The sequence below is a fragment of the Felis catus genome, chromosome E2, assembly GCF_018350175.1.
Source record: "Felis catus isolate Fca126 chromosome E2, F.catus_Fca126_mat1.0, whole genome shotgun sequence".
NCBI classification, from domain to species: domain Eukaryota; kingdom Metazoa; phylum Chordata; class Mammalia; order Carnivora; family Felidae; genus Felis; species Felis catus.
In genome coordinates this window covers 12,945,659-12,962,284 of record NC_058382.1, presented here as the reverse complement: position 1 = coordinate 12,962,284, position 16,626 = coordinate 12,945,659, and the positions used below count along the sequence as shown (strand labels likewise).

The 16,626-nt window shown below is 57.9% G+C and overlaps 1 protein-coding gene across 9 annotated transcripts in view; it reads left to right on the top strand.

Annotated features, from left to right (window-relative positions):
- LOC101083636 (sodium/potassium-transporting ATPase subunit alpha-3) overlaps positions 1 to 15,649 on the top strand; it is an 82,393-nt gene extending 66,744 nt beyond the window's left edge. For all 9 annotated transcript variants that reach the window (XM_045047210.1, XM_045047209.1, XM_045047212.1 and 6 more), the window contains 20 exons: positions 42 to 245; positions 1,600 to 1,713; positions 1,826 to 1,960; positions 2,968 to 3,085; positions 3,226 to 3,494; positions 4,712 to 4,910; positions 4,998 to 5,107; positions 5,191 to 5,325; positions 7,701 to 7,893; positions 8,214 to 8,389; positions 8,481 to 8,617; positions 8,944 to 9,094; positions 9,200 to 9,368; positions 11,772 to 11,926; positions 12,003 to 12,126; positions 12,920 to 13,065; positions 13,572 to 13,702; positions 14,349 to 14,450; positions 14,930 to 15,021; positions 15,261 to 15,649. In XM_045047210.1, the coding sequence (XP_044903145.1) occupies positions 42 to 245; positions 1,600 to 1,713; positions 1,826 to 1,960; positions 2,968 to 3,085; positions 3,226 to 3,494; positions 4,712 to 4,910; positions 4,998 to 5,107; positions 5,191 to 5,325; positions 7,701 to 7,893; positions 8,214 to 8,389; positions 8,481 to 8,617; positions 8,944 to 9,094; positions 9,200 to 9,368; positions 11,772 to 11,926; positions 12,003 to 12,126; positions 12,920 to 13,065; positions 13,572 to 13,702; positions 14,349 to 14,450; positions 14,930 to 15,021; positions 15,261 to 15,289 (2,889 nt within the window). In that variant the 3' untranslated portion in view covers positions 15,290 to 15,649. The remainder of the gene's footprint in view (positions 1 to 41; positions 246 to 1,599; positions 1,714 to 1,825; positions 1,961 to 2,967; positions 3,086 to 3,225; positions 3,495 to 4,711; positions 4,911 to 4,997; positions 5,108 to 5,190; positions 5,326 to 7,700; positions 7,894 to 8,213; positions 8,390 to 8,480; positions 8,618 to 8,943; positions 9,095 to 9,199; positions 9,369 to 11,771; positions 11,927 to 12,002; positions 12,127 to 12,919; positions 13,066 to 13,571; positions 13,703 to 14,348; positions 14,451 to 14,929; positions 15,022 to 15,260) is intronic.
- The last annotated feature ends 977 nt before the right edge of the window (positions 15,650 to 16,626 follow it).

Below are 16,626 nucleotides of genomic sequence, written 5' to 3'. Positions count from 1 at the left end.
GTTGCTCAGGGAGGGTTCTGTGTGAATCCTGTGTCTCCCAGGGTCTGACCCACAGCAAAGCCCAGGAGATCCTGGCCCGGGATGGGCCTAACGCGCTCACACCACCACCCACCACCCCAGAATGGGTCAAGTTCTGCCGCCAGCTCTTCGGGGGCTTCTCAATCCTGCTGTGGATCGGAGCCATCCTCTGCTTCCTGGCCTATGGCATCCAGGCCGGCACAGAGGACGATCCCTCTGGCGACAACGTGAGTGCCCTCCCCCGGGCCCTGCGCAAGGGCCTATGCATTTAGGGGCACGCATCGTACCCTGCCTCTCCCAACCCTCCAGACTTCTCAGAGCCCAGTCTCCAAGTCTTTTCCCATCTGACTTTCATCATCACTCGGTGAGGGAACCAGAGAAGGTATGAGGAAAACCGAGGCTCAGAAAAGCCAGGTAACTTGTCTAAGGTCACACAGCCAGATGCATGAGCTGAGGTGCTATCCTAAGGCTTTGTGATCTCAGTGGCCTTGGGGACAGGCTCCACCAGGTGGTCATGGCCTGAAAGATACCCCAAAAAGTGAGTACACCCATGTCGAGAGCCAGGCATGCATACCTGCTGGTCTGTCGTGACCCATCACCCAACACAGGGGACACACAGCGGGGGCCACAGTCTCAATAGACACTGTGCCCATAAACACAGAGCCACACACTGGCTACGTAGAGATCCTCGCACACGCACATGCACGCACACGCGTGCACAATATGCCTGCAAACACATGCGAAGTCAACACAGTCACGCCTGGACAGAGATTCAAACACACCTGCCTAGTGCAGACACACAGGCACACAGACACACAGACGTAGACTGACAGACACAGGAATAAATGAATAAATAAACAAACAAATAAATAAAACTTAAAAAAAAAAAAAGAAGGTGAAACCTACAGACAGATAGACACAGAGTCTCAGACCTAGGCAGACAGAGAGAGACAGAAAGACAGAGATCTACATACAAAGTCTCAAACACAGCGCTGTGAATTTAAAAATATTTTTTTTCAACGTTTATTTATTTTTTGGGGGACAAAGAGAGACAGAGCATGAACAGGGGAGGGGCAGAGAGAGAGGGAGACACAGAATCGGAAACAGGCTCCAGGCTCTGAGCCATCAGCCCAGAGCCCGACGCGGGGCTCGAACTCACGGAGTGCGAGATCGTGACCCGGGCTGAAGTCGAACGCTTAACCGACTGCGCCACCCAGGCGCCACAGCGCTGTGAATTTAAAGCCAGGCATGCAGACAGTCGGACAGACGGACACACTGACCTAAACACCGACAGACACGTGGATGGATAATAGCATACACTCAGACTCTCTAACATAGGCGGAAAGATAGATGGACACGCAAAACAGAGACACGGACTGACCCATAGACTCAAACACACCCATGTGCAGAAAGAGGGTCTCAAACACGGACGGGCCGACAGACACACGGACCACGCAGCCTGCGGCCGGACGCACAGATACAGACCCTTCCCCCTCCCCCCACTGACTCATCGTTCCCTTCCCGGATTCTGCAAATGTCAAGGCGAGTGGCTCCGGGGTGTGACCCTGTGTCTCCCCACAGCTGTACCTGGGCATCGTGCTGGCAGCCGTGGTCATCATCACCGGCTGCTTCTCCTACTACCAGGAGGCCAAGAGCTCCAAGATCATGGAGTCCTTCAAGAACATGGTTCCCCAGGTGAGTGGAGCCCAGGAAGGGGCCAGCGGGGAGTCGGAAGGCGGGGGTGAGGTGTGCCGTACGACCCCAGGCAGAGAGCCGGGATGCTGACTCTTCTCCCTTCTGCCCCCAGCAAGCCCTGGTGATCCGGGAGGGTGAGAAGATGCAGGTGAACGCTGAGGAGGTGGTGGTCGGGGACCTGGTGGAGATCAAGGGTGGAGACCGAGTCCCGGCCGACCTGCGAATCATCTCAGCCCACGGTTGCAAGGTGGGCCTGTCCTCCCTGGAGCGGCTCAAGTGTCCGGGATCCCAGCCCCTCCCCCCCGCAGACCCAGGAGTCCTGCCCCGAGCCCCCTCCTCCGTCAGACGCAGGGGTCAAGCCCCTGGCCCACTCCTCCCTCAGACCCAGGAGTCCAGGCGCTCAGCCCCTCCTCCCTCAGACTCAGAAGTCCAGACCCCCGGCTCCTCCTCCCTCAGACCTGGGGGTCCAGACCCCCAGCTCCTCCTCCCTTAGACCCAGGATTCCTGCCTCCAGTTCCTTCCTCCTTCAGACCTAAGAGTCCAGGTCCCTAGCCCCTCCCCCCTCAGACTCGGGGGTCAAGCCCCTAGCCCACTCCTCTCTTAGACCCAGGAGTCCAGGCCCTCAGCCCCTCTTCCCTCAGACTCAGAAGTCCAGACCCCCAGCCCCTCCCCACGCAGACTCAGGAGTCCTGCCCCGAGCCCCCTCCTCCATCAGACTCAGGGGTCAAGCCCCTAGCCCACTCCTCCCTCAGACCCAGGAGTCCAGGCCCTCAACCCCTCCTCCCTCAGACCTGGGGGTCCAGACCCCCAGCTCCTCCTCCCTTAGACCCAGGATTCCTGCCTCCAGTTCCTTCCTCCTTCAGACCTAAGAGTCCAGAGCCTTAGCCCCTCCCCCCTCAGGCCCAGGAGTCTTGCCCCCAGCCCACTCCTCCCTCAGATCTAAGAGTCGAGGCCCCCAGACCCTCCTTCCTCAGACTCAGGGGTCAAGCCCACATCCCCTCCTCCCGCAGGACCCAGGAGTCCAGGCCCCTGGTCGCCACCCCTCAGACCCATCAATACCTTAGACCTTGGCAAGAAACCTCTGCTTCCCTCCTTCAAGAGCCCAACCTCTAGCCCCCCAGACACCACTCACCCGCCCAGGTTTCCAGGCTTCTAGCTGTGACCTCCAGGGATACAGGCTTCGGCCCCGGTGTCCTCTGGACAAATGCTCCCTGATCCCAGGGCTGAGCCCTTTTTCCTTTCACCTACCCCCAGGTGGACAACTCCTCCCTGACTGGTGAATCAGAGCCCCAGACCCGCTCTCCCGACTGCACACACGACAACCCCTTGGAGACTCGGAACATCACCTTCTTTTCCACCAACTGCGTGGAAGGTGAGGCAGGGTGTGCCGGGGGCACCCAGCTTGGGGCAGGGCTGGGCCACACGGAGGGCTGTGCATCTGGGATTCGGGGTTCCTCTGAACTTCACTGAGACCCCATCCCCACCTCAGCCTAACCCCCTCTGACCCCACAGGCACGGCTCGAGGTGTGGTGGTGGCCACGGGTGACCGCACTGTCATGGGCCGCATTGCCACCCTGGCTTCGGGGCTGGAGGTGGGCAAGACGCCCATCGCCATTGAGATAGAGCACTTCATCCAGCTCATCACCGGCGTGGCTGTCTTCCTGGGCGTCTCTTTCTTCATCCTGTCCCTCATCCTCGGATACACCTGGCTTGAGGCTGTCATCTTCCTCATCGGCATCATCGTGGCCAATGTCCCGGAGGGCCTGCTGGCCACTGTCACTGTAAGGCCCGGACTCCCACGTCTGAGGGAAGAGGGGGGGCGGGGGGCCTGACTGCAATTTTCCTGATGAGGACAGGTTGCACGCCGAGGGCCCAGCCTCCTAGATCTTGGACGACGGGGCCTGGGGACTCAGAAAGCCTGCCTCACAAAACAAGCGCACAAGAATCTTGAGACACATTGCAAGGCACAAGGGGCTCGCGGTCCTGGCCCTTTTTAAATTCACGTACAAAATTAAGAAGTACGCTTCACGGTAAAAAGTCTAAAGGATACACGGAAATAGTTAAAAAAGAAAGTAGCGGTTCCCCCCACCCTCCCGCTGCCCAGCAGGTGCGGGCATATCACAGCGTGTGGGTAAATGCTGTTTTCAGGGTGCATAGAAGGGACTGTCCCAGGAATCCTGATCTGCTCCTTGATTCTTTTACTTTTTTTTTTAACGCTTATTTATTTTTGAGAGACAGGGAAAGTGCAGGGGAGGGGCAGAGAGAGAGAGAGGGAGACGGGATCCGAAGCAGGCTCTGCACTGTCAGCAGAGAGCCCGACGCGGGGCTCGAACTCACGAACCGTGAGATCATGGCCTGAGCCGAAGTCGGATGCTCAACCGACTGAGCCACCCAGGCGCCCCAATTCTTTTACTTAATATATCCTGGAGCATTTTCCATATTAGCGTGTTCAAAGCTAGGGTAGGTCAAAGGCTTTTTATAGACCTGGCGTGTGCATACCTGGGGGCGCGCGTACAGACGCACAGGCTGCTGAGTCAGCATGCACCTGTGTCAGCCATACCCAGATCGAGTTCCCCAGAAACCCCCTCGAGACCTTATTCGGCTTCCCCCTGCACCCCCCACCAGCCCAAAGGTAACCCCTACCCCGGCTTCTAAGCAGTGTAGTTTTTGTATTTCATATCGACGGAATGATTTAGCGTTTGTTCATTTTTGAGAGACAGAGCATGAACGGGGGAGGGTCAGAGAGAGGGAGACACAGAATCCGAAGCAGGCTCCAGGCTCCGAGCTGTCAGCACAGAGCCCGACGCAGGGCTCGAACTCACGGGCCGCGAGATCATGACCTGAGCCGAAGTCAGACGCTTCACTGACACTTAACTCTTCCCCGGGCCATCCCGGATTGTCTCTGGGCCGGGCGGGTGGGTTGTTGGTGCTCACGTTGCCAGTCCAGCCCTGCGGCCTGCCTCTACCTGTAACTTGCCGGCCCTTGGACGTCCCCTAGGTGTGTCTGACGCTGACCGCCAAGCGCATGGCTCGGAAGAACTGCCTTGTGAAAAACCTGGAGGCCGTGGAGACCCTGGGCTCCACATCCACCATTTGCTCGGACAAGACGGGGACCCTCACCCAGAACCGCATGACGGTTGCCCACATGTGGTTTGACAACCAGATCCATGAGGCTGACACCACTGAGGACCAGTCAGGTGAGAGTGGGGCCCAGGCAGGGACCGGGGGGGGGAGGGGTGTCTGGCCCCCGAGACGCCGTGACCTGTGACACATGCCTCCCTCAGGGACCTCGTTCGACAAGAGCTCGCACACCTGGGTAGCCCTGTCCCACATCGCCGGACTCTGCAACCGTGCCGTCTTCAAGGGAGGTCAGGACAACATCCCCGTGCTCAAGGTGGGTCCAGCTGCCCGCCTCGCCTCGGCCCTGCCCACGCCCACCGCCCGCTGCTCCGCGCTCACAGCCCTCTTTTCCCCTAGAGGGACGTGGCCGGCGATGCCTCAGAGTCCGCCCTGCTCAAGTGCATCGAGTTGTCCTCCGGCTCCGTGAAGCTGATGCGTGAACGGAACAAGAAAGTGGCCGAGATTCCCTTCAATTCTACCAACAAATACCAGGTACTCTGGGCCGCCCGGGAGAGCGAGCCTGGGCCGCAGTCTCTAATGCCTATAGGTGGTCACCCCTGCCCCGCTGCCCCCTCGTTTTGGGCCTGTTACTAACCTCCCAGAGCCTTGGTTTCACCATCTGTAAAATGGGAATGATAGTATCGACCTGGTTAGGTAAGGAACAGGCGGACCCAAGAGTGAGAGTAAGGTCTCTGCCAGAGTGGGAGGCAGAGGAATGGAGGTCATCCTGCAGCAGGGAGTGAGTGCCGGCCAGAGATCTCTCATTCATTCAACAAATACATTTTTTTGAGCAGCCACCGCATGTCAGGCACATACGTTTCAGGTGCTGGTACCTGTGGCAGTGAGTGAAGCAGGAGAGTCTCCCCTCACATGGAACTTATACTCTAGTGCTAGAAGACAGACGATGACAAAGGCAGGAGGAGATACAGAATATGCCAGCTGCAGGTGCCTGGGGGAAGACTGTGCTAGGCAGTGGGCCCAGCATGTGCAAAGGCCCTGAGGCAGGGGTTTCCTGATGTGTCTGAACAACAGCCAGGCAGCCAGGATGATGGAGCAGTGAGCCAAGGCAGTGGGTGCCTGGTCAGGTCCCATTGGGCTTGTGGGCCGTGGGGAGGACTCGACTGTGACTCAAAGAGGGACATGAGCCACGGGGGGGCTCTGAACAGAGGAGAGATGGGACCTGACTCATGTTTTTTAAAAGAATTTCATTGAGGTGCGCCTGGGTGGCTCAGTCGGTTAAGCGTCCGACTTCAGCTCAGGTCATGATCTCACAGTTCGTGGGTTCAAGCCCCGTGTCGGGCTCTGTGCTGACAGCTCGGAGCCCGGAGCCTGCTTCGGATTCTGTGTCCCTCTCTCGCTCTGCCCCTCCCCTGCTCATGCTCTGACTCTCTCTCTCAAGAATAAATAAACATTAAAAAAAAATGTTTTTTAAAGCATTTCATCGAGGTATAACTCACGTACCATAGGCCACCCACGTAAAGTCTGTAATTCCGCATTTTGGTATATTCACAGATAAGTGGAATCAACTAAACGACCACGGAACATTTTATCACCTCGAAAGGAGGCCCCATCACTCCTTAGCTATTGCCCGCCCCCCCCGCCACGTCCCCCATCTCCCCGATCCCTAAGCAACCACTAACCTACTTTCTGTCTCTTCTCTGTTGACCTATTCTGGACATTTCATAGGAACAGAATCGTATGACACGTGGCCTTTTGCGACTGGCGTCTTTCACTTAGTGTAGCGTTCTCAGGGTCCATCCGTGTTGTGGTGGGTGTGCAAGCAGACCTCTGCACGGCGGGATAATGTTGCATCGTCTGGATACTCCCCATTTGGTTCATCCCGTTCCCCTGCTGATGGGCATACGAGTTGTTCGCCCCCCTGAGCTACTGTGTCTGACGCTGTTGGGAATGTTCACACACGCGTTTCTGTGTGGACGTACAGACCTTGCCTGTGCCTTGGGAATGGCTGGCCCAGATGGGACCCCTACATTGAGCCTTTTAGGGGACTGCCAGACCTTTTGGCAAAGTGGCTGCACCGTTTTCCACTGACTCACATTTTGTGTTTTTTTTCTTTTAATTTTTTTAATGTTTATTTTTGAGAAACAGAGAAATAGAGCGTGAGCAGGGGAGGGGCTGAGAGAGAGGGAGACACAGAATCCGAAGCAGACTCCACGCTCTGAGCTGTCAGCACAGAGCCCGACGCGGGGCTCGAACCCACAAACCGCGAGATCGTGACCTGAGCCAAAGTCGGACGCTTATCCGACTGAGCCACCCAGATGCCCCTGACTCACGTTTTTTAAAGGAGCCTCCTGGCTGCCTTGGGGAGGCGATATGAAGGGCTGGGGTGGGCAGACACAGAGACTCAGTGTGGAGGCTGCTGTGATATTCCCTAGGAGAGATGGGGGGTGGCCGGAGGGGGAGGGCAGGGGGGAGGTGAGGAGAGGTCAGAATCTGGGTGTATCTGAGAGGTGAGCTGAGCAGATTTGGTGACAGGTCAGATGTGGGGTGAGAGGGAGCTGGGTGAGGCAGGGAGAGAGACACACATCCTATGGGTGGCTGAGATTTCTGTGAGAGAGACCCAGGGGCAGAAATATCTGTGAGATGGAGAGACAGACATGGGCAGGGGTGAGCCGAGATCTCTGTGGGAGACTCCAAGAGCCAGATGGAGCTCCCGGGTAGAGAGATTTGGGCAGTGCCTTCCGAGGGAGCCCCAGCTGTGGTCTGTCCTACCACCCGTGGCTCTGAGCTGGAGGGGAGTTGGAGGTGGAGAGGGGAGTCCTCTCCCCCAGCTGGGGGCGGGCAGCTTCTGGTCCTGAGACGTCCCGGCATGCTCACCCTCCTCCCTCCGTCCTCCGCCCTATCCACAGCTCTCCATCCACGAGACCGAGGACCCCAACGACAACCGATACCTGCTGGTGATGAAGGGCGCCCCCGAGCGCATCCTGGACCGCTGCTCCACCATCCTGCTGCAGGGCAAGGAACAGCCACTGGACGAGGAGATGAAGGAGGCCTTCCAGAATGCCTACCTCGAGCTCGGCGGCCTGGGCGAACGAGTGCTCGGTGCGCTCCACGGGTGGGGCTGAGTTGGGGCAGGGGCTGGGCCAGCTCTGGGGGGCCCTTGAGGGTGTGGAGGGGTGTGATGCCGCGCAGAGCCTGGCTCAGAACAGCACCTCCCAGAATGCACCATGAATGAATGAATGAATGAATGAGTGAATGAATGAATGAGAGGGAAAGGCATCTTCAGGCAATAAATGTTGACAGACTCTCCCGTCGGCTGGGACTGTCCAGACTGCGGGGACCCTGACGGCTGGGAGCTGTGGGCGGGAAGCATGGAGGTCCGAGGCTGGAGCCCTCATGCCCCCCACCCGTCCTGCCATCAGGTTTCTGCCATTACTACCTGCCCGAGGAGCAGTTCCCCAAGGGCTTTGCCTTTGACTGTGACGATGTGAACTTTACCACGGACAACCTCTGCTTCGTCGGCCTCATGTCCATGATCGACCCGCCCCGGGCCGCCGTCCCCGACGCAGTGGGCAAGTGCCGCAGCGCCGGCATCAAGGTGTGGCCTGGGGCAGCCGGGGAGGCGGGGCCGGGGCCGGGGCCCCAGGGGCCGGCAGGGAGGCTGGACCGTCTCCACGCCATGCCCACAGGTCATCATGGTCACGGGTGATCACCCCATCACGGCAAAGGCCATCGCCAAGGGCGTGGGCATCATCTCCGAGGGCAACGAGACTGTGGAGGACATCGCTGCCCGGCTCAACATTCCCGTCAGCCAGGTCAACCCCCGGTGAGCCCGCCCCTGCCGGCTCAGGCTTCTGCCCCCACCTGGCCTCCCACTGGGACCGCCTGTGCCCCTTCCTCCTGGGTCTCCCCTGTTGACACGGCTCCTGGGTCCTGCTCCCCCTCCACACGTGAGGACGGACAGCTTGGTGCAGGGCCGCGTCCCAGCTTTCCTGCTCACGGGCAGTGTGACCCTGAGCAAGTCAGTTATACTCCCTGAGCCTCGGTTTCAGAACCTGGTCCTCTGCCTCTCCTGTGTGGCGTGGGTTGGGTTGGCCTGGCTGTCTGTCCGCTAATCCCCATGAGTCCTGAGCAGCTCTCTGCTCTCCCCAGGGATGCCAAGGCCTGTGTGATCCATGGCACCGACCTCAAGGACTTCACCTCTGAGCAAATCGATGAGATCCTGCAGAACCACACGGAGATCGTCTTTGCCCGCACGTCCCCCCAACAGAAGCTCATCATCGTGGAGGGCTGTCAGAGACAGGTGGGCTCAGCCTGAAGTCCCTCAGGGGCCAGGGCTTCTGGTCCCTGATGAGGAGGGGGCTGGGGCCAGGCCCCTGGGCGTCATCCTCACTCTCTGTCCCTCCAGGGAGCAATCGTGGCCGTGACTGGCGATGGCGTGAACGACTCCCCTGCCCTGAAGAAGGCAGACATCGGTGTGGCCATGGGCATTGCCGGCTCTGACGTGTCCAAGCAGGCAGCGGACATGATTCTGCTGGACGACAACTTTGCCTCCATCGTCACGGGTGTAGAAGAGGGTGAGTTGGCCGGGGTGGTCCTGGAGACTGGGTTTCCTGCATGAGGTCGGAGAACGGCAAGAGGGACCCATTCGGCTGCAGCCGAATGATGGTGGGGAGACACCAGAATCCTCCTGAGCCCCGGTGAAGCCTCAGCTTGTCCCTTCAACCCCGTGGGGTTGGGGGCTCCCTGGTGGCGGGGCTGTGCTGACGCACTTCTGGGTCCCAGCATCGCCCAGCGCAGGCCCAGTTGGGTGGGTGATGTAGACGTGGAAGCATTTTTAAAATACCTTTAAATGCAAGGACGGGGAAGCAGAGGGTCCTTCGGGAGCCCTGTGGAGCCCCCTCCCCCAGCCCGGGGTCAGGGGGCAAGGAAGCTTCCCAGAGTGGACAGGGATCGCTATACGGAGCCCCAAGGGCCGAGTTGGAATGTTCACGTAGAGTAATGGCAGGGAAGGGAGTTCTGGGCCAAGGAACAGAATGCACACAGGCGAGGCGGTGTGAGGGAGCGTGTGTGGGGCCGGGCCTGGTGTCTGGGGTGGGGGACACTGAGGGCGCTGCCCCCTGACGGGCCTCAGTGTGGCCACAGATGGGGCTTGTTCACAGTTAATTTTATTCCGATCACCAGAGGCATTCCTGATAATTATAGGAAATGAAGACAAGCATTAAGCAGAAAATTAGAATCACCCATAACCTCACCATCCAGAAATAGGCACGATTCATGCTGTGGTGCAATTTCTTGCAGTTTCTCTCTCACATTTGAAAATAATTTGAAATATTTGAAAATAATGCATGATCAAGGGGAATGTAAACAGTAAAGCTGCACCTAAAGTGACAAATGCCCTTATCCCTTGTCTCCTTTGTCCCAGAAGACGCCACGGTTACCCCTTTCAATATATTCCCCAAGTCGTCTGTGTGTTCACAGTGCGCACATCTGTGGATACACTGTTCACACTTTCCAGGCATTTACTGGGCTGGACAGACAGTGTGAGCAGAGCAGACGTGATTGGTCCCTCCCCTCAAGGAGGTGGGAGCGGCAGCTTTTAACAAATTAGCAGATTGTAACATAATAAACCTAATTGTAAATTGTGACCAGCCCTAAGGAGCAACCCAGCGGGGGATGCTATGTATCAAGGGTCCTGCCTAGATTGGGGGCGGGGGGCAAGGAAGGCCTCTCTGAGGTGGAAAAAAAACCCCACAAAGTTTAACTTCCAGTAGGGGAAATTCCAGGCAGACCGCACAGCAGAGCAAAGAGCCTGGTCACCATCCACGACAGCTCATGGCCAATCTTGTTTCGTCTCAGCATACACACTGGATCATGTTGAAGCATATTTATTTATTTGTTTATTTATTTATTTATTTATTTATTTATTTATTTATTTATTTTTTGAGACAGACACAGAGCATGAGCAGGGGAGGGGCAGAGAGAGAGAGGGAGACAGAGAATCCGAAGCAGGCTCCAGGCTCCGAGCTGTCAGCACAGAGCCCGACACGGGGCTTGAACCCACGAACTGTGAGATCACGACCTGAGCCGAAGTCGGACATTTAACCGACTGAGCCACCTAGGCGCCCCTATTTGTCTATCTATCTATGTATTTATTTTGAGAGAGACAGAGAGTATCAGTGGGGGAGGGGGTGAGATAGAGGGAGAGAGAGAGGATCTCACATAGGCTCTCCGAACCGTCAGCGCAGAGCCTGACGTGGGGCTTGATCTCGCGAATCGCGAGATTGTGACCTGAGCCAAAGTCAGACACTCAACTCACTGAGCCACCCAGGGGCCCCGCGTCGAAGCACATTTCAATCATCATCCCCTCCATCGATGCTTCAGGATGAGAGACACCAGACGTTTGGGGAGAGCAGAGCATGTGTGGCAGGAATAGAGCCCCGTTAGGGTTTCGTCGCGTCCCCTCCAGCCCCTATCTCCCTTCCTAAAAATAAGCACTATAGATTAGTTTTAAACCTCATCTAAATGGAGTTGTGCCGCATGAACGCGTTTGTGTTACGTTTCACTCAACGTAACGTCTGTGAAATTCATCCACGGAGTTGGGTGTGTCTGCGGCTGGTTCCTTTTTCCTGCTAAGTGGATGGACCGTAGTTGGTTTATCCACTCCCGTGCTGATGGGCATTGGGGTCGGTTCAAGGTTTTGGCTCTGGTGGTAACGTTATGGTGGACCTTCCTGCACTTTTTGGTGGATGTAAACACTTATTTAAACCTAGGAGTAGGATTACCAGTGGGGGGAGGGGGGGTTAGCTTTAATACAAACTGCCAAACAGTTCTCCAAAGTGGCTGTATTTCGAGAATGTTTGAACAGGGCGTCATGGCTGGATGTCTCCACGGGAAGGTGGGCAGGTGGGAGGGTAGATTGGAAAGGACTCGGGGACCAGGCAGGGAAGGGCCGGGATCTGAGCCTGCCCCTTCCTCAGGCCGCCTGATTTTCGACAACCTGAAGAAATCCATCGCCTACACCCTGACCAGCAACATTCCTGAGATCACACCCTTCTTACTGTTCATCATGGCCAACATCCCGCTGCCTCTGGGCACCATCACCATCCTCTGCATCGACCTGGGCACTGACATGGTGAGCCCCGGCCACTCTCTGGGCCCCGGGAAGGGAGGGTCCCCCACTCCCGGCTCATGTGGCCCTGCCTGCCCAGGTCCCTGCCATCTCCTTGGCATACGAGGCTGCGGAGAGTGACATCATGAAGAGACAGCCCAGGAACCCACGCACGGACAAGCTGGTCAATGAGAGGCTCATCAGCATGGCCTACGGGCAGATTGGTGAGGACTTGGGGACCGCACCTCATTTATGGCTGGATGTGCAGAGCCTAGAGCCTGGCCCAGAGCGAGCACTCTGAAACCCTGTGTTGGATGAGTGGGGAGAGAGTAGAACTTGGTGCTGGAGGTTTGGAAGGGGTGACTTACAGATGGGTGCCGGTCACCAAGGTGGGGCCGGTACACCTGGAGGACAGGCGTGGGGGTGCATCTGAGGAGCACATGGGACACGGAGTGGCAGGTCAGGGTTGGCCCCAGGCTGGCCACTGCAGAGCCCGCTGCCCCACCCGCCTCCGTGGTGGGAAAGACAAGATCAGCCTGTGAGCGCTCTGAGGGCAGGAGTGAACTCCAGCCCCTCCCACCTCCTCCTCAACCTGCTGCTGGAGGTGATGTGTGCAGAGCCTTTGGAAGTGCTGAGCTCCCCATTGCTAGGAGTGTTCCAGAAAGCAGAGGCTTCATGGTGGTGGTCAGAGGCCTGGGGAGATCACTCCTGCACTGAGGAGCCTGTTAGACTGAAACGCGGGCCTTCTCAGGGATTCCCTGATGATCAGGTGGGCTGGCTCAGGTGGGAGAGAGCCTCCAGGTGAGACCCTTCCCTGAGGCTCCAGTCCCAGGTGCCCACCACCAGGTGGCGCCCTCGGGTTGCCGTCCGGGAGCCCAGCCTCAGATGAGGCTCGGGCGGTGGGTTCCGAGGAGGCCTCACCGACCTCCCAGTGGGAGTCTCGCGGAGCCTCATAGGTGCCCTGGACTGGCTGCCGGCCCCTCCCTGAGCTTCTCCTCATCTCCTCCCCACCCCCAGGAATGATCCAGGCTCTCGGTGGCTTCTTTTCCTACTTTGTGATCCTGGCAGAAAATGGCTTCTTGCCCAGCAACCTGGTGGGCATCCGGCTGAACTGGGATGACCGAACCGTCAATGACCTGGAGGACAGTTACGGGCAGCAGTGGGTGAGTGAGCGGGCCCCGCAGCATGGGGGCCTCCCGGTCAGCGCTCAGCGCCCCTGCCCACGACAGGAGCCCGGGGCCGGCTGTCCCAGCCACGCAGGGCTGCTCCCTAGGACGGCCCCTCTGCCCCAGGGGCGCCGTGAAGGCCTCTGCCGGGTGCTGGGAGCCCCCTGGCACTCTTGGCTCAGCCCACCGAGGTCCTCGCGTCCCCTGGCCATGCTCTGCTCCACCAGGCGGGACGCCTTCGTCGCCTTCTTCTCCGTCCCTGTGTATCCCTTCAAAGCCTGGCTGGTGTCCGTTGTCCCGGGAGCCCCGCAGGGTCTCCGGTTCCTGGTGGACAACTGAGGCCACGATTAACTTCTCTCCTTCCCCGTACAGCCCCTGCTCTTCCCGCAGGGCCACGAGCCAAAGTGGGGAGGCCCCACCTGGACAGAGTCGCTGCTTGCCCTGGGGCCCGGGCAGGGGGCACGTGGGCCCCGGGCGCTGACCGCTTGTCACCGCTCTTGCAGACATACGAGCAGAGGAAGGTGGTGGAGTTCACGTGCCACACGGCCTTCTTCGTGAGCATCGTGGTCGTGCAGTGGGCCGACCTGATCATCTGCAAGACCCGGAGGAACTCCGTCTTCCAGCAGGGCATGAAGTGAGGGCTGGCCGCCCGAGGCCCTGTTCTCTGTCCCCTCTGTGTGTCTGTCTGTGCCTCCCCTCGTGCGCCGTGTCTCCGCTTTGGTCTCTGAGCGATTTTCTCTCAAGTGGTCCGTCTGTCTCAGATTCTCTCTCAGTCTGCCTCTACGTGTGTGTCCGGGGGCGGGAGTGTCGCGGGCTCTACCTCTCCGCGCCTGTGTGCGTGTCTGTTGCTCTCTCCGTCTCTCTGCCTTGATTTTTTTTTTTTTTTTTTAGTTTTTTTAATGTTTATTTATTTTTGAGAGAGAGGGAGAGAGAGACAGAGCGCGAGCAGGGGAGGGGCAGAGAGACGGGGAGACACAGAATCTGGAACGGGCTCCAGGCGCTGAGCTGTCAGCACAGAGCCCTACGCGGGGCTCAAATCCACAAACCGTGAGATCATGGCCTGAGCCGAAGTCGGACGCTCAACCGACTGAGCCACTCAGGCGCGCCCCGTCTCTGTCTTGATATTTCTGTGCTGCCATCTCTCTGCCTCTGTCTCTTCTCGTCTCTGTCTCTGTGTGACTCCGGGTCTGCCTGTCTCCGTCTGCCTTTGGGTGTGCCTGTCCCTGTGGGGTTGGGGGCTGGGTTAGGTTCTCTGGGTCCAGCCTTACCTGTGCCTCCAGGAACAAGATCCTCATCTTCGGGTTGTTTGAGGAGACGGCCCTCGCTGCCTTCTTGTCCTACTGCCCAGGCATGGACGTGGCCCTCCGCATGTACCCTCTCAAGTGAGTGCCCCTCCCTCCCACAACCCTGCTCCAGGAGCCTCTGAGGAGCCTCCCCTGCAGGACATCCTCACAAGCCTCACCTCTCCTGGTGTCTCTCTGGGCCCCACCTCTGTGTCCCCCATCACAGTCCCTGTTCTTTTAATTATTATTATTATTATTGTTAAGATTTTATTATCTTTAAATCATCTCTGCACCCAGCGTGGGACTCAAACTCACAACCCCGAGATCAAGAGTCACACGCTCCACCGACTGAGCCCGCCAGGCTCCCCACAGGCCCTGTTCTGATGCCACTGAACCTGCCCCCTGAGGACGTCCTCACAGGGGGCAGCCTGCAGGCCCTGGCCAGGGCACCCCTCGCCTGTGGGCCCAAAGGGCAAGGGGGGATCCCCCCAGGGTGGCATTCCTGTTCTCCAGACTCTGCAGCTGTGTCCCCCATTATGACCCCTCACCAAGGCCCTCCTGCCCTCCCCTCTCCGCAGGCCCAGCTGGTGGTTCTGTGCCTTCCCCTACAGTTTCCTCATCTTCGTCTACGATGAGATCCGCAAACTCATCCTGCGCAGGAACCCCGGGGGTGAGGGGGCCCAGCGGGTGGAGGGGGGAGGCTGGGCGGCAGGGGGGCAGGTGGAGGCGAGGTGGGCGGAGCCCTGTGCTGACCTCTCTCTGTGTCTCCCCCACCTCCCTCTGTGCTGCCCCTCCGCCCCTTCCCCACTTCTCTCTCCCTGGCTCTCTGGTCTCCCTCCTCTCCGTCTCTGTCTCTCTCCTGTGCCCGTCTCCATGTCTCTCTCTGTTTCTTTCTTTCTTTGTCTCCAGGTTGGGTGGAGAAGGAAACCTACTACTGACCTCACCCCCCCCACATCGCCCATTTCTTCCCTGCCCCCCAAGCCCAGGACAGCCCCCACCAGTCCCCCCATTTTGTATTCTGGGGGAGGGGCCCTCTCTCCCCGTGGCCCCACCTTGACCCTCACCCCCTCAACTTACCTTCCGCCTCCCACCCTCTCTCCCCTCTGGCTGGCTTCTCTCCCCGCCCCCCCCACTTCCCCCCTCTCTTTTCTGTGTCTCTGTTCCTCTCCCTCTCCTCGTCCCTTCCTCCCTGCCCCCACCCAGCCCCCTCCCTGGGCTCTTTTTTACTCCCCCTCACCCCTGGCTGATGCCATCTCTGGTTCTGGACAATTATCAAATATATCAGTGGGGAGAGAGAAGTGTGTGTTGTACTTGCTTTCTGGCCCCGGGGTGTGGGCGGGCGCTGGCACCTGTTGCTGGGTGATTCACGAAGCTTCAGGAATTTTGCCTGGCATGAGCTTGGGAGCCACAGAATCTCGGAGTCCTCGAGTCATGGGGTTTTAGACCCAACCAAGGTTAGAGTGAGAGCAGCTTGAATTGGCCAGACAATGGGATTATGGGATCAGAACAGGGAAGAGGAAGGGAGTCTCGAAAGCCTCTCGTATCAGAGTCGATGGGGAAGGGACGGGGCAATGCCGGTGACAAGGACAACGACCACGATGGTGATGATGGTGATCCGTTGAGTGCCCGCTCTGTACTCTGCCCTCTTCTAAGCACTCTGTGTGCATCAGCTCATTCAGTCCTCACAAGGTGTGAGACACAGAGAGGGAAAATGACTTGCTCAAGGTCACACAGCTGAGAGGTGACAAATCTGGGATCTGAACCTAAGATGTCCAACCTCTAAGTGCTGTGCTATTCTCTCACTCTTTTTATTGAGATAAGTTTTCTGTGAAGTGCAAAAATCTTAACTCTTAAGGGCACAGCTCGATGATTTAAAAATTACACTGCAGGGCGCCTGGGCGGCTCAGTCAGTTGAGCATCCAACTCTTGATTTTGGCTCAAGTCATGATTCCAGGGTCATGAGATCGAGCCCCATGTGGGGTTCTGCTCTGAGCGTGGAGTCCGCTTAAGATTCCCTTCCCTCCCCCCCACCCCCGCCACTCTCTCCCACTCTCTCTCTCTTTCTAAAATAAAATTAAAAAAAATATTACATTGCATAACCACCACCCGGATCAAGGTTATGTTACATTTCCATCCACCCAGGAAGTTCCTGCCCCTTTCTAGTCAGCAGCCCCCACACTTGTTCTTGGACTTTTATAAATGAAATCTGACAAACATGTTGTCTTACGTGTCTGCCTTCTTGTCCTGAACACATTGTCCCATGTATCTGTAACTT